Source organism: Glycine soja, chromosome 19 (assembly GCF_004193775.1).
Source record: "Glycine soja cultivar W05 chromosome 19, ASM419377v2, whole genome shotgun sequence".
Lineage (NCBI taxonomy): Eukaryota > Viridiplantae > Streptophyta > Magnoliopsida > Fabales > Fabaceae > Glycine > Glycine soja.
In genome coordinates, this window is record NC_041020.1 from 40,772,791 (window position 1) to 40,799,620 (window position 26,830).

The 26,830-nt window shown below is 32.1% G+C and overlaps 3 protein-coding genes across 3 annotated transcripts; 2 read left to right on the top strand and 1 right to left on the bottom strand.

Moving 5' to 3' along the window:
• Window positions 1-1,155: 1,155 nt before the first annotated feature.
• LOC114397982 (probable protein phosphatase 2C 25) lies at window positions 1,156-5,025 on the top strand. The gene is made up of 4 exons (XM_028360076.1): window positions 1,156-2,146; window positions 2,938-3,302; window positions 4,046-4,282; window positions 4,406-5,025. The coding sequence occupies exons 1-4, from the start codon at window positions 1,822-1,824 to the stop codon at window positions 4,652-4,654; spliced, it is 1,176 nt and encodes a 391-aa protein (XP_028215877.1). The 5' UTR covers window positions 1,156-1,821; the 3' UTR covers window positions 4,655-5,025.
• An 8,822-nt stretch (window positions 5,026-13,847) lies between these two features.
• On the bottom strand, window positions 13,848-16,706 carry LOC114400091 (actin-3). Its single transcript, XM_028362372.1, has 5 exons — window positions 16,563-16,706; window positions 16,376-16,467; window positions 15,748-16,141; window positions 14,512-15,125; window positions 13,848-14,207 (listed from the first exon to the last, which is right to left on the bottom strand). Exons 2-5 carry the CDS (start codon window positions 16,433-16,435, stop codon window positions 14,142-14,144), a joined length of 1,134 nt encoding a protein of 377 aa, XP_028218173.1. The 5' UTR covers window positions 16,436-16,467; window positions 16,563-16,706; the 3' UTR covers window positions 13,848-14,141.
• Window positions 16,707-22,214: 5,508 nt separating this feature from the next.
• LOC114399105 lies at window positions 22,215-26,430 on the top strand. The gene is made up of 6 exons (XM_028361210.1): window positions 22,215-22,511; window positions 22,829-22,924; window positions 24,964-25,096; window positions 25,445-25,733; window positions 25,901-25,955; window positions 26,086-26,430. Exons 1-6 carry the CDS (start codon window positions 22,395-22,397, stop codon window positions 26,158-26,160), a joined length of 765 nt encoding a protein of 254 aa, XP_028217011.1. The 5' UTR covers window positions 22,215-22,394; the 3' UTR covers window positions 26,161-26,430.
• The last annotated feature ends 400 nt before the right edge of the window (window positions 26,431-26,830 follow it).

Below are 26,830 nucleotides of genomic sequence, written 5' to 3' on the forward strand. Positions count from 1 at the left end.
TTTTTATACCTTATTTTAAGTGTTCGTTTAGATAAAAAAAAAAAATTATCAAATTAAGATTACTAACTATTAAATAAATATATATTAAGATTACTTACTAATAAATAAATATATGTTACAAGAATATAATCATAATTTTTTTTAATGAAATGAAATAATAGGGAAATTGGATATTACATAAATTGTGTCAAGATACTGTATTAATACATTATTTTTTATAACACTTTTACAATGTTATTTTTATAAAAACCAAAAAAGGTTGTCTTTAGTGGAGAAACTAGTCTTTAATATTGTAACAAACTCGAATTTAACTTTTTGTTAGAAGAGATGTTCATAGCTATTTGAGTAGATTCTTTAAAACTTTCTTAAGAGAGATGTTCACACTTATTGTGAGACCATGACTTAAATAAAATTACCTCCAAGATAAATTATTGTAGGAAAAAGAAAAAACTTATTTTTACTTCTATACTTTTGGTCAAGCACCATCGAGGTCTTTGTACTTGATGGATTTAGCCTTCAAACTTTAAAATCAGATGAATTTAATCATTTCTAACTTAAAAAAATGATAAATTCTTTAAAATGAAAGATTAATATATAAAGATTAATGACTAAATTCATCAAGACTTAAATCATGTTTAACAAAAGTATAAGAATTAAAAACTAAAAACAGAATATGCTAAAAAAAAGTATAACCAAAATTGGAAAATGGGCATTAGAAAATGGAAGAAAAATTATAAAAAAAAACACATTTTTCCCAAAAAAAAATAGAAAATTGGAGAGAAAAGTTATCTAAAAACATATTTTTTATATGAAATAAAATAGAAAATGCACATTAAAAAATTGGAGAAAAGTAATATTAATATATAAAAACTAAAAAACACATTTTCCAAAAAAAAAAAAAAGACATCACTTCTATAAAAAGTTATATAAATAAATTTAATTTCTTATATTAATTGCCTACTTAAAAATGTGGACTTGGGTTGGCTTTTGATGGGTGGTGTAATTTGGAGCTGGGTCCACCCAAATTAGTGGCAAATATGTAAATAAGTCGTTGTCAAGTTGAGAGATCCAGAACCTTTTTAAAAAAGAAAAACTTGAGGTCCAAGAGATAACACCAAAAATAAATATAAAACTAAAAATGGCAAATGGGCATTAGAAAATTGGAGAAAGGAAAAAATGCATAACAACAAAACTGATACGCTCTTGTTCGTTTCAAAGTCAACCTAAGCTTCCGTCAACTTTCCTTCCTCACTCACACTCACCATTCTCCAATCTGCACTTTCTTTACAAAAGCAGAGAAACCATAGCGGTTTCTTCTATAAGAATCCATTGCTTAAGCTTAAATTCAGCATTACCCCTCAAGAATCAAGATGCATCATTTGGCCATTCTCTTTCAACAACACTAGTCACAAGATCATTCTATTCACTCCCAAATACCAGATCTTTATGTTTGCTTTGGAATCCCAATTCCAATAACAAACTCTCTCTCTCTCTCTTCAACCATTACGAGGTTTAACAATTCGAATTCTAGTTCTGAATATACATCTGTTTTAAATACTTCAAGGAGAGCTTTAAAATCTTCAGAATTTGCAATTGCAATTCCTTAATCTTTCGTTCTTCTTTGTCTCTCTTCCAACTCTAAAAATTACAATTTTTTCCACACTTTTCCTTGCCCAAGCACAAGTTTTAATCTTTTCTCACACCCTTGTTTGCCCTCCAATTCTTGCCTCCAATTCTTGCCTCCAACCCCACGAAACCAAAGTTTGGATCTTTTCAGCACCCCTTTAATCTTTTTCCTTCCAAGAAAACAGCCAATGTGGGATGTTTTCGTGGCTTGCAAGACTAGTTTCGTCGTGCTTGAGGCCTGTGAGGCGCTATGCCCGCATGAGCAAAGATGGTGATGATGATGATGATGGTGTTGATGAGTCTACTTCATCAGTTGAAGACTCTCTTCTGTGGCGTAGAGACCTTTTGAAACATTCTTGTGGTGAATTCTCCTTTGCTGTGGTTCAGGCCAATGAAGTTATTGAGGATCATAGTCAGGTCGAGATTGGCTCTGACGCCATCTTTGTTGGGGTTTATGATGGCCATGGTGGTCCTGAAGCTTCACGGTTCGTCAGAGATCACCTCTTCCAGCACCTAATGAGTGAGTCTTTTTTAGTTTCTTTGGTTGTTCCTGGTTTCTAAATTTGTTTATTTGTTTTTGGCCTTTTTTTTGTGTGTGTGTGTGTGTTGTTATTTATTATTTTTATAATCGTGTAGATTGTGCCTTGTTGTTGTTATTTGGAGTGGTCTTTTGGCTTATATGGTCTTGGCCCTGGCTGGTTTTGGTTTTATCGTTGCTTTGTTTTTATTGCTTGTTATTGCGGCTGCAAGAAACTGATTAGTTAAAGTTCAGTTTGCCTTCTGATGCTTTTTTCTTTTGATTCTTTGAATGGTATTTTTTGTTTATTTGGAAAGAGTGAGGGATGGAACGGAAACATGAACCTGAAATTCAAAGGAACCAAATTTTGATTGTATATCCAAAGGATTGCATGCTAATGTTTTTATAATTGTATGTGTGTGTGAAATGGAAAAAGCAACTTATCCATTTAAGATGATAAAAAAATTGGCATACATATTGTGTGATCTAAGACACATGCCACAAATTGATTTATCTGTCAATTTAGGAGTGGCGTGGTCTATGAATTTCCATAGTTCGTTTTCTTATTCTTAAATTTGCGAGTTAATTGATTTTAGTTTCTGGAGCTAATTTGATTGGTTCATAACTCTGTGAGTTAACATGCATAACAACATAAATATGCTTGTCTGACCTGCAATATGTTTGCATAAACTTGGTTCTTTTTTTCATTTTTCCTAATGCTATTTTATCATGTGCGGAGTTGGTACTGCATTGGTTTAAGAAATTATGGAAGTTTATGTGGAACCTGATTACAGGGATTGCTCAGGATAATGGAACTATCTCTGAAGAAATTCTCAGAGGTGCTGTTACTGCTACAGAGGATGGGTTTATGAAACTTGTTCATAGGAGTTATATGATAAAGCCTTTGATTGCATCAATTGGTTCCTGTTGTCTGGTTGGTGTTATCTGGAAAGGGACTCTATATATCGCCAATCTTGGAGACTCCCGTGCCGTTGTTGGTTCTTTAGGTAGATCTAACAAGATCATTGCCGAGCAGCTGACTAGAGAGCACAATGCTTGTAGGGAGGAGATTAGACAAGAACTTAGGTCTTTGCATCCACAAGATTCACAAATTGTAGTAATGAATCGTGGAACATGGCGTGTCAAAGGCATCATCCAGGTTTTGTTTTGCTCTTTACCTTTAGAAAGAGTTTCTTAGTAGTTTTTGTTGCCTCTTCCTCTTTCCCAAAATAACCTACACTGTTACATTGGATTCTTTATGGATCCTTTTTCATATTTTTCTTGTTATTATAAAGAATCCAAGCATTGCACAATGATTTTTCCTGTAGTCTCCATGTGTGACTAGGAACTATTTGTCTCATTTTTTGTAGTGCATATTACCTCATCATTTGATGGGTGGACCGGTTGTGATTGGTGGCATTCCTCTCCATCTTTTGTGGACATCCTCCTCTATTACATGATAATTCACCATGCATGTTGCAAAACCATTAAATGTTAAATGTATATGTTTATATTCGATGCATTCCTCTTAATTCTATATCAAATGTAATAGGTTTTGTTACAACTCACTATAATTATCAGATGATGATCTTTTGACTCCTTCAAGTTTATGGCAATTATAACTAATTATTCTTTATGTGTACACTGCTTAGCTTTATAAGACTTTGCTAGCTAGGTGTCTCTACTTCTATGATATGCTTAAATTTTCAGGACTTTCTATTAATGCAAGCCATATTTTTTATGCTGCATTTCATTTCTGTTCACTTCTAAACTACTCACTGTATTTTTTTTCTGTAATTAGCTTTTCAATTATTAACGTGATACTTCCTTCTAGGCTGATTGATATTGTTTGTGCACTGTATTAACTTAACGGTTTTCTTGTTCACTGACAACTGCTCTCAGGTATCGAGATCCATAGGAGATGCATATTTGAAGTGGCCGCAGTTCTCTCTCGATCCATCATTCCCACGTTTCCACATGCCTGAACCTATAACCCAACCTGTGCTAACAGCAGAACCATCTCTATGTTCAAGAGTTTTGCAGCCCCATGACAAATTTCTTATATTTGCATCTGATGGACTTTGGGAATACATGACAAATCAGCAAGCAGCCGAGATTGTTCAGAAGAACCCACGAAATGTATGCTTTTTGTACTTATCCTTTCTTCTATGTTTCTTCTATTATCTTTGCCCTTGTATATATGAAAATGCTCAAATTTTTTTCTTATGCTATGCTATGCATTTGTTAAAAAAAATACTCCAGGGGGTTGCAAGAAAACTTGTTAAGGCTGCTCTAAAGGAGGCAGCTAATAAAAGGAAAATGAAATATAAAGAGCTTCAGAAGATTGAGAAAGGAAACAGAAGGATTTTTCATGATGATATCACTGTGATTGTTGTCTTCATAGACCATGAGTTGCTCGGGAAGAAAATTACTGTGCCAGAGTTGTCCATCAGAGGGTTCATTGACTCGGCTGGACCGTCAAATTTTAAAAGTGTCCAGGAGTTTATGTGATACAAGGAATTATTTTTTCTAGAACTATAGCAAATAAAGTTGGTTGGCTCTGCCTAATTTTGGTTAAAAAGGAAAACAAGAATCTATAACATTTCACTTGCACACAGCTTTGCAGCATACTGTTATTGTCTCTATTTTGAGCATTTCTTGGCATCTATCAAAGTTCTCCTATTTTTAGCTAGTTTAGCTTCACTTTAAAAGTATACTTTATGTTTTAGAAACTCATTTGCTGTTGATAACTAAAAGGTGTAATTGGATTGGAAGGCTTTTTCTTTTTTTTGGTGGCATAACTTGTATGATTTAAAGAGGTTGAGGAGTGGTTTAACTCCAATCACTAAAAGTTGCGCGGATCAGAGACTTTATTCCCTTTTGATCATGCAGTATTGAGAGAAATATTAGGAACACTGGTATTTACAGTTTTGGAATCAACTATGGTCTACTCTCAACTCACGGTTTGGGTACATTTAAAGAAGATAAAAGAAAAGTGGGTGGAAGTTAATGATAAAAATAACAATGCACTATTGTTTAGCTTATTAAAGTGCTTTTTTAATTCTTTTAGAAACAATAAATTCTTTTATTATCACCCATGATATCTTTTGTGTACCATAAATGTTCTCTTTTTGCTTGGCTTATAAATTTCCTAATGTTGTATGGCTGTCACTGAAATTGAAATTTTAGTAGTGGAGGATGGTTAGAAGTCAAACTTAAGCACAAAGAAGCTATAATGGCTTGATTAAGTTTTTAATTTCTTAAAAACTCATTTTTTTTTATTTGGTTTCGTTTTTAGTTTTTTAAATAATTTTTCGTATGTTTAATTTTCATGTCTTATTTGGTTTCTTTAAATACTATGGGTTTTCTTTTTTGCTTTTTAAATATTATGAGTTTTACTTTTGATCCTAGATACTATTAGTTTTTTTAAAAAAAATTCCTTTTAGAGGGACTGAATGGAAAACTTGTAATATTTAGAGGGGTTGAATTGAAAAAAAAAAGAATCAAATAATAATAAAAAAAATATTTTATGAAGTAACTTATTTAAAAGAAAAATAAAAATGAAGTAACAAATGAGAAAAATTACCAATTTTTTTTACTAAAATTTTAATTAAACCCTATAATATTAATGGAATTATAGTCTTGTAAACGAGTTGTCTAAAAAGGGGTTTTCTTATAATATTAGTGGAATTGTAGTCATGTAGCATTGCAGTCTGAAAAATAAATTTTCATTGGTTCCACTAGAAAGATATTTTGAAACAGTCACATACAATAACCACTCTGTTTTCAAGTATCAAGCACACTAAAGCTGTATAAAAGTAATAAAGTTAAAAAAAAAATAACAAAGTTTAAGTTAAAGTCAAATTAAAGTATGAAAAGCACGGTGTAGAATCAAGAAGAAAGTAAAAATGATAGGTTCGAATAAACCGTTTTTCTCGCGTGCTTTGATACCCACTTTCAAATACTCAAACACACTAAAGCAAAAATTAGTGTCGGCGTTCATTTCAGTGAAGTCATTTTGGATAAGACCAACTCAATATCACTTAAAAAGAGATTGTAAATTATGTATGTGTCTGTGTATATATATATATTTAGTATGGTATCGTGTAATGATAAGGAAATGCAGACGATCCTGGACTTCCAGGCTTTGGGTTGGAGAACAGCAAGAGTTAAGAGAGAATAAGTAAAAATAAATTATATTTTTAAAATGTTCAAATTAAGGGGAAAATAAAAGTATAAAAGGTTAGCTTTTCTTTTTACTCTGGTTACTTAGACAAATAAATAAGGAAAATAATATTTTAATATAAAAAGATTTATATTATATAAAACTAATACATAATTTACTTTGTGATAGAAAAAAGTAAAATATGTGAAGAAAAAAACTGATTTTTATATATAAAAAAAAATCCCACTCCTCTCACAAATCATACCTCCTATTGTTTAGTCTATTGTGCCAATGTCAACAACTCAAATTGAGTACATCATGATAACAAACAACTCCAAGAAAGTCGTGTGGTTAGCGGGGATACTAAAGGACTTGGCCATTGAGTAACAAGGAGTTCATTATAATTCTTATAGTTAAAATTTTATCAATTTGGTAACAAATTAGGTCTAGCATGCTAGAATAAACCATATTGATGTGAGGATCCACAAGATTAAGAACTTGATGACATCTCTTTATATTTTGCTCAGTAAGGTCCACCCTTTAAAGTATGTTGTTAATATGTTAATCAAAATGGTCATAACTAACAAGTCCAACCATTGGTTGGACTTGTTGAATGTTGCTAAGTGCTAAACATAACAACAGTACAACTCAGGAAACTATTAGTTGGACTTGTTGTTTATCTTTCTCGGGACAAGATGCCTAACCCTTCATGCATTGACTCATCTGCCAACAAGACTATGGATACAACAAATCCCCATGTCTATGGATCCAGCACCACCATCTTACTTGTTTGAGTCAATTACCACGTCGAATCAATTGATAGTTGTTGGAAAATCCAACGGAGGTTAAACATCAAGAAAATTTATACCGATGGACTAGAACCACATCACATGATTGAACCTAACACCATACTTTAATACTAAAGTAATACTACCTCTTCTTATTTAAAAGAAAAAAAAATAACTAATTTGTGAAGACAAATAAAAATGGTTAAGTTAGTTATTTTTAATTAATGATATCATAACTTCAAATTTTATTCCAATAATACATATTAATTACTTGGTTTAAGTGATGGTTGTATTTAATGATATTACTCATTTTTCAAGTGATAGCTTTTTCCATCAATGAGTATGACCTATCTCATTAATAGTCTTTACAATAAATAAGAGTATAGAAAGAAATTACCATTTAATGCATTTAAAAGTATTCATATATTTTTTATATTTAGGAACAAAATAATGTTTTTATTTTTTTCTTAAATATATTGGAACGTAGGTAGTATTAAATTAAAAACATAAATCACACTTTTTAGGACAATTTTTTTTTTCCAAAAACAATGCAAACCTAGCATGCCACTTATTTTCTCCTCAATTTTTTTTTACAAATTGAAAACCTAATATGACACTTTTTTGGGACAAAGGAACTATATTCCATCCGGTCTTAAATATACGGAAAAAACCTATTTCTTGGTATCAAATATAGGAAAATATTATTACTTTTAACTTAATTAATGCTACTATCTTTAAAATATCATCCATTTAATTGAAATGATAGGTTCAATGACTTATTTTTACTCCTAATAAATAACAAGTTTTAATGAAGGCTAAGTTGGGAAAAATTATTTTTTAATTGAAATTGATGCAATTAAAATGTGCTTAACTAACTTTCTATATTATCGTAAATTGTTTTCTTTTTTCAGACAAGAGAGATTATGTTACCAACAAATTAGGCATGGAAATCAATATCAGTAATAAGAGACAAACCATGGGCTTGAATACAACACATGGCTGGTTTAAAAGATATTCAAGTAAACAATCACAATGAGTTGTTATTGACCCCAGTAGGTTTTGATGTTGGTCCCTACAATCCCTCAAAATTCCAAGATTATCCCTCCCTGAAAAGCATTACAACATCCTGATTCCGTTACACAATAAGGGGTGTGAAAATTCCGTTGTGCAAAAATTCCACACCCTCTTTTGTGTAATGGAATCATGATGTTGTAATGCTTTTCGGGGTGTAGAAAATACATAATTAAATCATGATTTCATTATGCAGGGGGGGTTAAAACATGACAGTACTACGGAAGTGTGATTCCGTTGTATGATATGTAATGGAATCACACTTTTGTTTCAATGTTGTTCCTGGAACAAAAAAATATACAACGGAATCACACTTCCATTTAGCATTTTGTTTTTTTGGAGAAAAAATATACAATAAAAGTGTGATTTTATTATACATTGTTTATAGTATAATTCCACTTCCATTGTAATTTTTTTTTGGAATTTTTAAAATTCTACAAAAAGGCATGTATTGCATATAATTTCATAGAAATATTAATTACATATTGAGGTTCACATCCATAAAAAAAATGGAATACACATTCAATGTTTGCCATGAACAAAATATCTACTACATATTTGAAGAAAGGTCTACTACATATTAATATTACATATATCAATCTTTAGAAAAATATACCACATATTTAGATCCTCTAATTGATTAAAATTATATTGAGTTGAAAGCTTGTATGCGTTAATTGTAAGGCCTTTGTCATGAGCAGGCTTCGGGTGTGCAGTAAGTTCTTCATTGTGGTACAACAATAAGCATTGGACAATGATCCTTAAAAAAAAAAAACTTCATTACCATATCATACATACAAAAGATGAAGTTATCGGGAAAAAAAAATCAATATTAGATTACAAAGGTAAATGGTATGTTTAGTAGATATTAAATACCTGCATAAAGTGATTTCCATTGACAAATCAAATGGAAATGAGACGAGACTTTGCTGGCACACGAACCCTAAGTGAAAAGAAGGTTCAACTCTGCAGCTTAGATAAGTGGATCAATAAAAGGACACCCACATTTTCCAATTCCAGTGGACTTGTTCACTAATTTGTCTATGTATTGTTTATAATTCTTCCCCTCTCCCCCCTTTTCACAATCTAGTATAACATATTTTTTTATACTTATTTATGACTTATGAATGTTAATCACAAACATGTGCTCCTTTCCCACACATCGAGTCCAATTTAACAAATTATCCCGCTCTAGAAAAATCTAAAAGAATTGAAAAATTATTCAATAACAAAACAAAACACACATGCAAATAAAAGTCTAATGAAATAACTAGAAAAGTCAAGATAGCTAGGTTGCGCCTGCATATCAATGTCATCATCACCCATATTTTCATCATTATTATCCACATACCATCATTAGGCTCGGCTCCACAAAAAAGGTCAGACCGGTAAAGGAATTGGCTTCCATTATCCATATTTCTCCCTCCAACTAACATTATAACCTCATCAAGATATAAACGTATTCCAATTTATTGACCTACATAATCAGTACAAAAGTATATTTATTTCTAAAAAAAATGCACAACAGAACCTATTGCACAATAGAATCGTGATTTTGTAGTGCAACAACAACATCGAAAATAATGGAATCGTGATTCCGTTGTGCGAAATTTTACAATGGAATCCTGATTCCTTTTGACCATGAAAATAAAATGAAAATACTTGGCAGTGTGAGTGCAAAGAGTGAAGAGCGGGAACAAAGGGAAATAGAAAAGAGGAAAAATGAATGAAGAAAGGAAAAAAGGGAGAAGAGAATGAAGATATGGGAGGTGGAGAAGGGTAGTTTGGTAATTGCTCTTGCTAGAAGGGGACAAGAGCAATTTATTGGGGCCAATAGTAACCCCACAATCATATTTCATTTATATGTTTTTCTATGGTTGGGCTACCATGGTGAGCATTTAAATATCATAGTAGCAAGAGTGTTACTTGGTGCACCCAACACATAGGATGAAATGGCAAAAATGTCTTTCACCCTAATAATATAAATAAAGCTATAGTTTCGTCCGTACGGTGCGCGCATCCTTCTTCTTCATCTTCCTACGGCCTTCTTCTTTTTATTCCTGTTCCTACGGCCCTTCCTCTTCCTCTTCCTACGGCGGTTCATCTTCCTCTTCCTATGGCGCTTCTTGTTCGTCTTCCTCTTCCTACTGTGCTTCTTCTTCCTGTCATCGTTCGTGGTTGTTCCTTGCAATTCTTCTTCTTCCTCCACTTCTCGTACTGTTGTGATTATTCATCTTCCTCTCCAACAAAAAATGGCATTTTTTCTGAAAAAACCCTATACGGATCATCAATCAGTATGGCTCATACAGATCGACAATCTGTATGTGTCATATGGATTGGCAATCTGTATGTGTCATATGGATATCCATATGACACATACAGATTGTCGATCCGTATGAATTTTTTTTGTTTTTTTGTTGAATATTTTTTTTTCAATTTTTCTTCTTCTAAATTTGTTTTTTTTTGGAAATTTTTTATTTGTCAATTATTATTTAAATTGTTTCGTAGTGTGATGTTGTTTTGTAATATTAGTGAAATTTTATAAAAAAAAATTATTTATATGCTAAATATTGATTTTATTTATAAAAATATATATTAGTTATTACTAAGATTAGATTAGATTGGTGAAACAATTAATTTTCAATATTGTTATATTATATTTGTAAAACTTTTAAAAAAAATTGAAACAAATATTTAAAAGATATTGAATTTTTTACTTATGAAAAATATTGAAACATAATTTTTAATTGTACAATAAATATGTTAGTTATAAAAATTATGAAACCAAAATTTAAAATATGATAAGATTTATAGGTTAAGATAATGATTGAAATCAAATTTAAAAATATATTTGATTTAGTAGTTATAAAAAATATTGAAACCAAAATTTAAAATTTAAAATATGATAAGATTATTAGTTTAAGATAATCATTGAAATCAAATTTAAAAATATATTTGATTTAGTAGTTATAAAAAATATTGAAACCAAAATTTAAAATTTAAAATATGATAAGCTTGTTAGTTTAAGACAATAATTGAAATCAAATTTAAAAATATATTAAATTTATTAGTTATAAAAAATATGGAAACCAAAATTTAAAATATGATAAGATTGTTAGTTTAAGGTAATGATTGAAATTAAATTTAAAAATATATTTGATTTTATAGTTATAAAAAATATTGGAACCAAAATTTAAAATTTAAAATATTATAAGATTGTTAGTGTAAGATAATGATTGAAATCAAATTTAAAAATATATTAAATTTGGTAGTTATAAAAAATATTGAAACCAAAATTTAAGATTTAAAATATATTTATTAATTCATATGTTTTAATTTTTTTAAAATTATTTTTTTAGAAAAAAAATTCATTTAATTTATTTACAAAATTTGATAATTAAACAAATTTGATATTTAATTAAATCATGTATTTATATGTTTATTATAATGATTAAAAATTAAATAAATATGATATTTAATTGAATGATGTATTTAGATGTTTTTTATAGCAATTGATAATTAAATAAATTTGATATTTTTTTTACATCTGTAAATGCTTATTAAACCTATCATTTTTATTTATAATTTATATATATAAACAAATTAATTATTATATAAAAAATAATCTTCACAAAATTTATTATGTAAATTTACATATACATTAAATATAAATTATAAATTCTAGTGTTATATATTAGCTCAGTTGGTTTGAGTGTTCTATTAATAATGCAAGTGACACAAGTTTGATCCATTCTTAGATCATTAATTTTAAATTAAATCATAAATTATATTTTTGAAAAAAAAATAAAAAAATACGGTAATCCGTATGTATGATCAATACGGATTGCTGATCTGTATGTGCATATCATTTTTTTTGTATACTCCTCACAAACGCATGTATACCACCGGAGACCAAATATGCTTCCAAATTGCCCTTAAAAGAAGCAAGTTACACTAAGTGAAGGAATTTTTGCAAAATTGCCCTTAAAAGAAGCAAATTACACTAAGTGAAGGAATTTTTGCGAAAAAAAAAATAACGCTGCAGAAATGAAAAAATCCTGCTGCTATTTGTAACCGAAAATACCTTAGACATTTTGGAAAATTGCTGGGTGCCCCAAGTAATTCCCTAGTAGCAATCCTTTGACCCAATGTTGTACAAATTCGTTGCTACCTATAAGAATTACATGGATCAGGCCTTTCTACTCCGTTTTAGTCCAATATCTTGGGACCGCTAATTGTACTGGATCTGCTCCCTTTTGGTCCAACATTTTGACACCACTTCAACAACGAATTACACTCCAAACAAGACCTTCTTCTATGATAGGACAAAAATGTCATTTCCACTAAAAACAAATTCATGACACGCTATTCACAAATTCATAGCAAATTCCGTACGAGCCATACGTTTTTCTCATCTGGACGGTCCATGTTTCTCCAATTCAGAACAATTCATATCCAATGGCTGAAAATTTTTTATGCACTGGTGGACGACCTGAATCTTCGGTCCATGCTAGAATTTACCATATGGCACCTATCTACAGTACTCACATTTAGTACAATTATCATATGTCAACAACTTGTGTGTAATGCCTTTATAAATTATAATGTTCTCAATACCTGAGTATTTAAGGCATATTCAACTTACATGTACGAATCTAACCCTCATTTTTTCTCACCATCTCTCTTGTCTACTTGATCAATGGAGTCCTTACCGGTTACGAGATCGATCTCAGCTCTTGGATCCTCCTTGCAGTTTCACCATAAAAAAATCTATGAAAAAATTCTACGAGTCAAGCTCTAATGTGATCTACCTACAAGGACTTCAATACTCGGAGTCACCACTTACAATAAAAAATGATGAACAATTCGAGTGTGTACCTTATGCTTGCTAGGCACACTTATATGGCTCCTTTTAGGTCATATTCCAATATTTCGTGCCTATATGAACCCTTGTACAATGTCAAGAGATTCTCTAGTGTGGAAGAACATTGGGCTTAAACCGAAGAATTGTGTGTCAAATCGACTTAATAGTGACCCAAAACAAATGTCAAAATTAGGAAAGTGAAAATCAAGGTTATACCAAATACAAGCGGTAATTTTAAGGTCTCTCCCCCTTTTGATTCCTATATTTTTCGGATAAACGAGCAAAAAAGCCAAGGACAACAGAAGCACAAAGAAAAACTAACGCAGAAAAGACACCCGAGATGAAACATTTTCACGTGATCATGCATGGCTAGGCCATGTTTCGCAACTGATTCCGCACTTTCTAAGCACATGCTTCTAAATGATGTCTTCCGCTTGAGAAGCAAGTCTGAGAATGGTTTGGACAAAGAGCAAAAGTAGGATGAAGTGAGGAGAGTATTTGAGAGGAATTTAATGGCCATAACCATGAAAGAAAAAAGGATTGGTTGAATTGAATGTTTTCTCCATATTGATCGAAAAAGAACATGGTTTAATCAAAGTTTAATTGTTTCTTCTGACACTACTACAAAAATAAAATACACCAGGATAACTTTTATACTCAGGTGAAACTCTCACTAGCAAATATGGATCATACCAAGTTGGCAAATTGGCATATGAATTGTAAGATAAACATCAAAATTATCGAGATAAAGATTGGACTGATCAAAAAAAACTTTTTCGTTGCAGAGAATTATAAATCAAGCACGTACCGTACCACTATGTTAATCAGAATACTTCATGAAAAGAATTTGTTAATTCAACCAAACCAAATAGGTAACAATTCACATCTCTTCTACAACAGAACGGGAGAAAAAAAAAGAATCTTACATATCTTGCTAGCCTTCATGCTCTTATCTCAACATATCAAAGAAAGGAAAACACAAAAACAAGATAGATAAAAGGATGGTAAAGAGTAGGAAATGAAAGTTCCTCAACCACTAGATGGTATTTTTGTAGTATTTGTATAAATAGTAATTTCCCTGGTCCAGCTTTCACACTCCATGATTATAACTTAGAAGCATTTCCTGTGTACGATTGATGGTCCAGATTCATCATACTCTGCCTTCGCAATCCACATCTACACAAGGGAAAGAAAACATAAAAAAGGAGCTTCAGTAACTACATTGTTACCATCAATCGTTAACAGCAAGTACTTACTCTGTCGCCCATCAAGCACAGCAAAAGAAGGATATATTTTAGACTAGTTCATTCTCTTGATCTAGCTGAGTATTATGTTTGTTATTTCCTCCTATTTTGTTATAATGTTTATTTGATTAAAGGTTTTACTCATTATTGAAATATAATTTCCGAAGTTATTTGCTGCGTTAACATTCCAAAATTCAACTGCTTCAGGAATATGTAATTATAGTCATGCAGTTTACCTGTTGGAAGGTGCTGAGGGAAGCCAAGATGGAGCCTCCAATCCAGACACTGTACTTCCTCTCTGGTGGTGCTACAACCTTAATTTTCATGCTACTTGGTGCCAATGCTGTAATCTCCTTGCTCATCCTATCAGCAATGCCAGGGAACATTGTGGAACCACCACTCAAGACAATGTTACCATAGAGATCCTTCCTAATGTCGACATCACACTTCATGATAGAGTTATATGTTGTCTCATGGATACCAGGAGATTCCATCCCAATCATGGATGGCTGGAACAGAACTTCAGGGCATCGGAATCGTTCAGCGCCAATCGTGATCACCTGCCCATCAGGTAGCTCATAGCTCTTTTCAACAGCAGAACTGGTCTTGGCAGTTTCCAACTCCTGCTCATAATCCAGAGCAATGTAGGCCAGTTTCTCCTTCATGTCCCTCACAATTTCCCGTTCCGCAGATGTGGTGAAAGTGTAACCACGCTCAGTCAAGATTTTCATGAGGGCATCAGTGAGATCACGCCCTGCAAGGTCCAAACGCAGGATTGCATGTGGGAGGGCATAACCTTCGTAGATAGGAACCGTGTGACTGACACCATCTCCAGAGTCCAGAACAATACCTACAACAAACACCATAGAAAAACCACATCAACTCATCTCAATACCAAGCCATTAAATGGTTGCTAGATAACATTCATGATACAAACACATAACAAACTGAACAAAAAGTTTCACTTTAATCTCACGAATTTCTCCTTACTACCATCCAACATCCAACATCCAACAATAGGCTACAATGGTTACTCTGTATTGAAATTTTTATTTTATTTTTATTAGAATAATGGAAACAACAAGGATTCCTTAAGCTTTAGTTTTTAAGCGAGCTATAAATGGCATCGTGTTATCCATGTAGCCGATCTTAATTAGTGGGATAAGACATTGTTTGTTATTAATGGAAACAACATGGATCAATTTGGTACCATGTCATGATCCAACCATCCCAAAAGCTTAAACTAACAGACAAAGACACATAGGCCCAATTTGGATTAGTTTGAAGCTCATGCAATCCTTTTTAAATTGAGATAAACACATGATCTGTAACTCACAAAATCACCAAGTTAAACGACAAACACAGATCAATAGTTTCATCATATCTACAAACCTCGCAATCCCAACATGCAAGTCACACCAAAGAAACAAAAATCAAGAGGCTGGGTTGAGATCAGGGTTGAGATCAATTACCAGTTGTACGGCCACTAGCATAAAGGGAAAGCACGGCCTGGATAGCGACATACATAGCAGGGGTGTTGAAGGTCTCAAACATGATCTGAGTCATTTTCTCACGATTAGCCTTAGGATTAAGAGGTGCCTCGGTGAGAAGCACAGGGTGTTCCTCAGGAGCCACACGAAGCTCGTTGTAGAAAGTGTGATGCCAGATCTTCTCCATGTCGTCCCAATTGCTCACAATTCCATGCTCAATTGGGTATTTGAGAGTCAAAATACCCCTCTTGGATTGAGCCTCGTCCCCAACATACGCATCCTTCTGCCCCATCCCAACCATCACCCCAGTGTGACGTGGACGCCCCACAATGCTAGGGAACACAGCCCTCGGTGCATCATCTCCAGCAAAACCAGCCTATATCACACAAAGCCAACAACATTAACATTTTATTGATTAAGAATTAAGAATAATTTTACATTCTAACAGATCCTAAATGCCAACCCCCCCCCCCCCCCATGGTCACCAGCATTATGTTGATCTAGATGGAACTGGACTCAGATCCCTTAAACAAAGACTTAATTTGCCGCCAAGATTAGTCATCGACAAAATCGGTAAAAGAAAACCTATGATCCCATGGGAAATTGATACCTTGACCATTCCGGTTCCATTATCGCAAACGAGGGGTTGAATATCCTCGGCATCGGCCATTGTTGTTTAAGGTAAAAGATGTTTGTTTGTTGCTGCAAAAAACAAAAACACTCAAAAATTAGCGTTAAACGGTGGGTGCTTGTTCTTATCGGGGGGATGAAAGAGGGAAGAGAGAACGTGGCGATACCTGCGGAATGAAGGAATGTGTGCGCGACAACGTGTGTATGAGAGTGTGTGTGTGTGTGTGTGTTTTTTTTTTTTTTTTTTTTTATGTTTGTGTGAATTTGTGTGTGTGTGGCTGAGGTACCCGCCCTGTGGTTTAAAAAAGGAAGGTCTGGCCAAATGAAATTCGCCTCAAATGAAGCGCAAATTGCACGTCCTTCCATCCTCGCCGTTCGTTACGAATATCGCATCCCACGGGCCACGTTTGTTGTTGGAAATAGCTGGCACTCTTGCGCTTTTTCTTGCTTTCCAGTTACACCCCCCTCACTCATTATTTCACTCATCTCCTCCAATAACAATAACCCCATCTGCCATCTTTGTATTATTATTCCACTTTTCTTGTCACCGTTTCAATTATTCAACATATTTTTTTCTTTTGTGTGGAACGTCTCTTGTTCCAATTCCGTGGTATCATTTTTAGTTTATTCAATGTTTGTGATTTTAAAGCATAAAAATACTTTCATTATAAAAGTTCGGTTAATGGATTCAGTAATATTTTTAAAAATTATTAATTTAATCGTAATTATTATATAGACAAGTGACATAAAAATTACTTTTTGGTGTAACATGGTTTTAGTATCAAGTAGTCTATATTAACTAAGAGGCTTAATTTTATACTAATTGTATCAATTATTGTTGTTGATAAAAATTACTTTTGCGACAGATTATGATAATAACACTATTAATTGAACAGTTAATCAGAGAATAAATCAATATTACTTTTATCATTGATAAATTAAATAAGTGTCATTTTATATAAATAATTTATTAAATTGGTGCCACTGTTTCTAAATACTCCTTTTATTCTTGGTACCTTATTTTGTATATCTTTTTTGAAAAAAAAAAGTAATACATTTTAGATTGTAAATTGTGTTGCTGTTAAAGTCCATGGTATATTCCTTGGCACTTAAATCCCATCCCATTAGCCTTTTTGAGTGGATTCGAACCCCAACCGTGTGACATTTATTTGAGGATTTATAATCTATTTCACAGTGTTAGTATTTATGAATTTGAATGCCAGGTGCAACATGTACAATGCCCTTTAAGACTTTAGTGCCAACCTATTATGCTGACATCATAATATCATACTATAGTCTGAGCTGGATATTATTATCATATGATGAAAAGAGGGGTAATTTAGGGGAAATGGAAAAGGCCCTACAAGTAAAGTAACTAGGTTGTGATGCTTAGAAGAAGCAGCTTTTCTTCTCCTCGGGTGTGTGTAATTTTCACTCTTAACTTTTTAGAGGTTGATGGGGTGGTGTGGGGGAAATGATCATGGGACGGTGCAAAAAGCGATAGGGCATAGCATTACCAACTCAGCGTTCAGTTCGCAACTGTCGAGAGATCATGTCGGGGTGTTTTTTTAGATGCAGACGTATCCACCAACACTTGTTGCTCTCACCTATATTTTCGTCGCTAGGATTGGATCCTTCGTTGACAACTTCAAATTCTCTTTCGAATCTAACGGTTACTGATAGTTCTCGTTGCAATGGCCAAAGACGTGCAGCGGATAACGACCAACCAAACATACAACGTGGTTTCCCGCTTCGGACAGTCACCGTCTCCCCCCGCCCGTTGACCACACCCCTTTAAAGGTTGTCCAATGCTTTCTCTTAATGTGACGAAATATAATTAATAAATAAATATTTTTGTTTTTGTATAATAAATTGTTTATTAATATTGTAAAAATAAAAATATTGTTTTAAATAAATTTTTATATTAAGTTGAAAGGGAAAAGTAATTTTCTTTTTTTTTATTTGGTTTGAGAAAAAATGTGAGAGAAAGAAAATATAATTATATCAAATGATTTTTATACCATCGTTTAAATAAATTTTTTGATCTAATTTGTTTGGTACATCAAAAAATATTTTACCTAAACTATTCTTTGTCTTTTTTAATTTATTCAATTTGATTTATTTATTATTAAAATATTTGATGTGATATTCTAATTAGGAATGTTCGCGATGTAATTTAGTTTGATTTTTAGACAAAAAAATCATCTAAATCAAATATAAATAAAAATGTGGTGAGTCAGAAGAGCTTTCCTTTAGTATCAATTGTCATCTCTGAATTAAAGGTCTTATTTATCTCTTTCTCTTTTGAACTAAAGGAATGTTCTCAAGGTGGATTGGAACATTGTTTTTTAGGTGAATTGGAATAGCTTTTTGTCTAGCATCAATTGTTTAGCTAGTTGATTTGCCTCCTTGGTTTGGGCACTGTCTTCTTAATTTTAAGAATGAATAAAAGACCCTATGATTAATTATGCTCCTTGTACCAAAAGAACCTAGCATGCACAAAATCACAAATAACTAGAGCAACTATAAAGATAGTTAGCACTAGGTAAAGGAATAAAAATAAAATAAAATGCGAAAGGATAAAAGAATATTTAAAATCCACAAAAAAGACTTGAATTTCGTCCAATCATTGAAACACAAGTCCTCGTTAATGGTAGTAGAAACTTGTTGGCATTTTAGTGAGAATACCAAATTGCTCAAGTAATATAGTGATAAGTATTATCTCCACAAAAACTTGTGTAATAATTGAGTAATTAATATAATTATAGACCATGAGTCTATGAGAATTGAGAATTATAGTAACTAAAATTAATAGACAATTGCATGAGTATTAAAAGAGAAAAATAGGAGAAAATTGGTCGAGGAATTTTGTTGAACATTTGGTATATGCATAAAATGAGATTTATATCAAATGAATGAAAGTATGAGAGTTTAACTTCATTGAACTACCTAACATGCAGTCACTACATAATAATCCAATTAAGATTATACTATCATCAACCTACAATTGTATCTCAATCTTAATTCTTTAAGTGAAAAGACCTAAATCTCTTGATTATACATTATCAATCTCTTAAATTAGTGCAATCAAATGATTTGCATTAGAAAAAAAGATTTATTGATGTCTAATCCTTGTTACTTATTCCTAGGCATAAGAATTATTGGGTGTTCTCTCAAATTCCCAATTCAAAATAATTTCTCTCAATTACAATTGACTAAATAAAATCATGAAAAATGATGATTAAGCCAAAAATAAGCATTAGACATAGAAAAAGAGCAATAATAATATTCCATTAAATAAAAATAAATGTAACAATTACATGAAGATACAACCAATTACATTAATCCAAATACAACATAAAATTAGCCCTTTTTTCTCTATCACTATATATCTTCTAAACCACTTATCATAGGTTGTTATCATAATATGATATGGATTATAATATATATTTTTAGTAGTTTTATCTTACTTGTTTGTCCTTACATGTATTGCTAATTTTCAATTTATCCCAAAAATAATAAACATATTAGCCTCGATACCTAAAATGCAACATCAACAACTCTTGTTGGCAACAAATTCTCATTTTTCTACCTTTGTGTGTAAGTAACATTATAGAAAAAAGTTTGTCAAAAACATTAATGTATTCAACCATTTACAACAATGCAATACTTGTTTAGTAAATATTAATGAATTTAAAGAGTCTACCCAACAAGATTAATGTGAGTGGTATAAATCTCAAGACTAAGTAGCTAAAGTTGATTATTGATGTAAGTAAACAATAAAGTGACCAAATTATGACATTGAAGGACTAAACCTTTGCTCTCTAAGAGAGACTCTTTACTTGGTCAAGCACAACTTAACTTGAGTACAAGATCCATTGTGGAAGTCAACAACCCTTTCACTGTCATTACCTAGATCAAATAACTACTAAGTCCACAATTTGATATACTAAACCATGAAGACACTCGATGTTAGAATATTTAAACTTTCAGTCTTATTGTCATTACCGTTGTGATTATTTACTATTCTCTAATAATCTCTCATTATCCATTTAACCGCTCACGATTGATGTGACTTATTATTTACTCCTAACTTAATCTCACCGTCTCTCCGCATTTAATCTCTCATCGTATTATCCACTTAGATTATGAATTCCACAAATTATTTATTACTCTATTGGTCTCATTATATTTGTTGTATAAAAAAAATATCTCAAAGTAATTATCATTCTAATTTTTCAATGTTACATTAATTATTATTTTTCCATTCATATCCCTTATATATTAGTGATGAACTACAAAATCTAGAAATAAATCAACAATGATGCAAGATTAATATTACAAAATTATTATTTTCTTTCATCTATTTATTATTAAATAACTTAGGATAAGAATTATTTTAAGACGGAAGAAATAATAAAATCAAGAGATTCTTTTATTTTAATTTTCTTCACTTTTGTATTTTATCCTATTTTTTTCATAAAACTTAATTATCATGTTATTATATAGGTGTTCTTTGATTTATTTTGAAATTAATTTTTAAATGTACCATTGCAGTGTTTATTACTTCATTTCCTTTGAAATAAAATTAAATGTATAATTGTTGTAAATTTTTTAATATCCGTCTTTTATTTCTATGGATTAAAAAAATAATATCAATTAATTAATAGAAAAAGGAAGGGGATAAATAAAAAACAAAACATAGAACATTACTTAAATTTCTTCCTAATATTCGTAGATATAATCAATGTACTTTGCAACTGCCAATTCATTGTCCAAGTTAATTGGATTAATGTTCACCATTAAAACCTATAAGGGAGTCCACAAGCAACATGCTGCTAATAAGTTTTGTAGTTACACCACACACAAGAATGTACCATAAAAAAAACACCCACAAGTCAGAAACCACATTTCCAAAGGTGAAGAAACAAAGAGAAGATAAAAACATCAAGCTGAGACGATTGAAGTAAAGGCCTTGACATCATCCTTCTTTCCTTTGCATAATAAGACATAAGCATTGTTACTTCAGGTTCCACCTCCGCTGCAGCAACAAAGTTCCTAAGACTAAACCCATGAGTTGTTAGTTATTATTTTAATGGTTGAGTTTTGATTAATTAACATTCAGTCACACAAATTCTAATGGAAGAAGTAGTATTAACTACATGAAGAATAATAATAGTAATAAAATCATTGAGGAGATATTTAATATTTGAGCCAAATAATGTATTTTTATTCATAACTTAGTATAAAACATTTAATTTTACCGGCTGAACCGATACAAAGATTAATGATTGTCGCTGTTTAAAAAAAATTATGTTTGTCAGCCACATCTTATGTTGTTGAAATACATTTTTTATCTGTTTTGTTTTCCTACAACTTCATAACTTTTCTTTGTAACTTTATCTTACTTTAAAATTAACTAATCCTTGGACTTATTAAATATGTAAACTTTAATTTTAATTACATATTTTATTTTATTTATGAATTCAACAATTAAGTATTATTTGAATAAAATAAATTTTCAAACATTTCTTATCATCATATATCCATTTATTAAAAAATGATAAAATAGATTTCCATATCACCTCTAAAGAGAAATATTTAAGAATTTAAGACTGAATTTTTAACTTGCAAGAACTAAAAATATAATTTTTGAGATTTTATTTAAAAAAATTGGAAAATCAAGACTTGATTTGTCCCAAATTTCAATTTTGAAGAAACAAAAGGTAATTAGGTCTATATAATTTTATTACTTAAAAAATATTAAATAGACATAGTATTAATATTTGAGAATAAACATGGTTTTTTCTCTCGAATGTTTTCATAGCATTCTATTGAGTCTATTCCCTAATAAACAACCATTAAAAATAGTTTTTGTTATGTAATAGCCACTCTGATTCCTTGCTAGGTCAAACTTATTAAGATGATCCTAATTTTGATTTCTGGTTAAACAAGTTCGATCGATCGAGGTTGGGCAAACAACTGGAATTGCAGAGAAAATGAACAGCGCCATCTTCAAAGCTTCAAACAGCAACAATCTCCATTCCTCTCTCAGGGCCGCACTCTTCCATTCCACCTCTCCCTTGCAACGTAAACGCCGCAATCATTGGGACTCCGTTAGTTTCTCTCAATTCCCTTCGCTTTATCTTTTTGTCATTTCATTCAACAACTTCTCTTGATTTATATCAATTGATCAATTAATTAATAGAATGTAAAGTGTAAACCTTTGTCTCTTTTAATTAGTGGGTCTCACCACCCCAATTCCGTGTTTCTTTCTGATTTTGTATCCGTTTTTTGCAATTTGGGAACTTTTTGTGTAACCCAACAATGTTATTTTTATTGAATTAATGAGAAGGTGTGGGGGTTCGATGTAGTTTGGTTACGTGGAAAGTGTTGTTTACATGTTTTGTTGCTGAGAACTGTTTAATTGCAGAGAGGGAGCAACCATACCTCGAGAAGGTTTAGAAGGGTGCAAGCGAAACACAGAGTAATGAACAGTATCAATGATTATGCAGAATCCCTGTTTCAGGTTCATCATGCCTCTTCTCTGTCTCACTTTTGTATGTGTGTGTGTGCAGTTTCTTGTATTGTTATTTTGCTTGAATGAGGTTGGTAGTCCTATGGTTTTTGTCATGGTTTCTTTCCAATTGTTACAAGTTGAAACAAATTTTCACATTTATCATGTATGTATTATCTATGCTTCATTGGTTTATTTATAGAAAATAGGTAAGTGATGAACAGAACAGCCTTGTATTTAGCATTTAGGACCTGCTGCAATCTGTCTAGATGGGCTAAATCTTTGTGTAATGTTTTTTGAGTAAGATGGTTCTGGATAAAAACTCTACTGTGAATTGTCAGGATGGATTTCTATGTTAAATCTGGTGACACATGATAAATAAGCGTGTAAAATGAAGATATTTTATGGGCTAACAGCCTAACATTGACTATTTGGCTCCATGAATTTCATAAAGTGAGAAAAAGGGGATATGTGGAAAGGCTTTTAGCTGTCATGACTCGTGATATCATATTTGGTTTTCATAAATTCCCCTCAATGAGTTATTTCCGGATGAATTTCACACATCTGCTGAAGGTAGCAATGGTTGGAAACTATTTGGAGAAGATTGTCAAGTAACAAGTTTGGGTTGTGCTCCTTGCCTCCTCCAGAAAGGTATATTGTGGGATTTAGGATTGAGTTTTACAGAGGTCAATAAAACAAAAACTTGTTAGGTTGCTTAGCATGGCTAGTAATAGATATACTTTAAAAGAAAATTTTCAGTTTTGGGTTCTACCAAGACATCAGAGCCTTCATCCATTGAAAACCATCATTACCATTGTCTCATGGTCTTGAAGCTCTTTTTGGCTCTTTGTTCCTCTAAGACAAAGTCCTGTAGGCTGCAGGCAATTGAAGCTTCCAACACCACTAGGCAGTTGGCACAATTGCTGCTTCAGTCCCACCACCCAGCATAATATCTTGTCCTCTCTTCTAATGTGATTAGTAGCTGTATGAGAGCAGTACTATGCAATTGAATAAGCAGTAGAAAAGGAATAATTGGTACTTAGGCCACTGTATAGCCTATAACAAGGAGCACATACCGATGATGGAGTAGGGATTGCAAAATGGAGTGATTTTCCTGTAGCTCTTTCTGTATAAGAGCTTCCACACTGGTGCTGAAAGCCATTAAACCCCTCATTGCTGATGGATCCCATGCTTGTTTAGTCCATATGCTAGAAGGACAATGTACCTATCCAACGTCCTTTTTGGTTTCCCTCTTCTCCTTTTTACAGAACCAAAAATCTTCAATGGTCTCTTGCCAATACATCCAGCAATTATCAAGGCGCTGGTCATTTTTTCTTATGGACTAATAAATCATGTATCTGATGACCACTTTCAGACTGAGAAGATTGAGGCATCAGACCCCATCTATTGGGCTTTTCCTACTCTCTCCCTCAAGAAACTTGTTCTAAAATGCATCAATGTCACTGCCAAAGACAAACAGTAGACCCATTCCTGTTATTACCAATTTTTTTGGATCCCATGTCTCTTGGGAGCTGCAACATTTGGAGAAGATGTGAGCTACATTGTTCTGCATTTCATTGCTGCCATGCAAGTGGGAAGCTTTCATATATATAGCGTGTACGCTAACACACATATCAAGCGAGAAAGCCTTTTTTTACATGAGGGTGAGAGGAACAAATACTGACCATTAGATTTTTTCATGAATATTCAATATTAAAACGTAAAAGTGATGTTAATTTTGTTTTCATGTGGTCATACAACTTTTAAGTAGTCTTTAATCTTGACTGTTTATGCATGGTTGTATGATCAGTTTTTACTCCTCTTGCTCTAAGCCTCCAATATAAAAATAACCCTCACTATATATACTTCCGCAGATATGGTGTTCATGTGATTGGCGAGGATGGGTTCAATTTCAATTTAAAATAAATTAATAAATAAAATTCTTGGTTAACTAGTTAACTAAGAAACAAACTTAACCCCTTGTCTTCTGTGATTTTGTTTGTCTTGAGATGTTTCGATGCTTATGGTTGCTCTTTTTCTGCATGTTTTAGAGCTGGAAGCAAGGTATTGATAGGGATGACCCATCATCAAGTCGAGGCACCTCATGGTTTAAAAAACAATATTCTGATGGGGCCTCTGGAAGGTACCGGAATAGCAATAAAGGATCAAGTCATCGGTACAGAAGTAAGGATGCTTGAAAATATTTGTGCCATAACAGAATATATGACAAATGACATCATGTATCTTGTACTACTAGCTCTCTTGATTGGTGGTTGTATCTCTCTAGGAAGTCATCCAACTTAATCTTGTTTGGAACTTCATGTCTACTCAAATAGGATCAGAAGATTTAAACTTGCGGAGGTCATAGATAGGATTTGATTTGAACTTGCATCATAAGCTTTCTTAAATTTGTCATGTTTTTTACATTGTTTTTATTATTTTTAACAAAAAATAGAAGTTTCTAGATACCTATAAAGTATATTCTGGAGTCAAACGTATTAATGGTAAGTTAACAAACTTGATTTCTTTCAGGAGATCCTTCTTTTTGTGAAGATGATTTTGATGTTGAAACCATTCTCCGTTCTGCCTTTGGTGGGAATAGATTCTTCTATTGGTCCTTCATCAATGAGGAAAATCCTCAGTGGAGGAGGTCTGAACGCTTTTCTAATTTTGAGAAATCATGGAGCTGGAGATATCGAAACGAAAATGATTATGACTCTTCATCTGAGTCTGATAGTTTAGATTCAGATTTAGTTTCTGATAGATTAGCCCTTGGATTGAGTGCTTCAGGTTCCCTGAAACTTGAAGATGTAAAAAATGCGTGAGTTCTTACTTCTTCTTTTACTCCCTCTCCCTCTTTACCAAAATGTTAGGATGCCAGAGTTCTTTGCTATGATTTTTTTTAACCTTTTTATGTCATCTAGTTACCAAAATGTTTGGATGCCAGAGTTCTTTATTATGATATTTTTAACCTTTTAATATCATCAGGTACCGGGTCTGTGCTCTAAAATGGCATCCAGATCGTCATCAAGGCTCTTCGAAGGTGCTGCCAAGCTCTAACCACTGATTATATTCCTCCTTCTTTCTTGTTCTATTCCTTGTTCAGGAGTTCTATCATTAGTTTGCACAGCTTCCTAACTCTATTTTTTATTCTGTACATTGATACTTGATAGGCTATAGCAGAAGAGAAGTTCAAGCTTTGCAGTGCAGCTTATCAATCTTTATGTGATAAGCTGGCCTTGGATTAAGGATCCTTAAGGCCTATGCTAATCCTTTTCTAGAAGTCTCCAGCCAGCTCATACCAGATGATTGACCATGCTAAATTATTTAACACAACAATCCTGTTTTCATTGTATTTTTGTAGTTTTAAGTAATTTTATTAGATGATCATGGAAATATTATGTATGCTATTTTACAATTACAATTGCATTTGTACCATTTATTATCTCAGCTGATTCATTTCAGAATCTCGTATTGGTGTTCAAATAATAAATTGTAAGAGTTGCCTTTTTGCAACATTTGAGTACGAGTGTTCGTAAACTAAACAAGTCCAATTTAAATTGCAAAAATCGAATTGAAAAAGTTTAAAAAAGAAAAATAAAAAATCTAAAAGGTAAAGACTAAAGAGGTCTTGTACTCTTGTTAGCTAGAGTTTTATGAATATTAAGAAATATTTAATTATTTTAAAAATAAATTTTATATAAATTTATTATTTTCAAGACAAGATAATATATACTTTTTTTTTTTAATTTCATACTTCCTCAACTGTATTTTTTATTTTATATTTTTGTATGCTAAGCTCACAAGGTGAAGAAAATTGGTAGGCTTAATAGTTTCACCAAAATCCGAAATGGCTAGGTTGGGATTGGAAGAAAATGAAGTAAAGTAATAAAAGAGAGATGCGTGCGTGTGAATCTG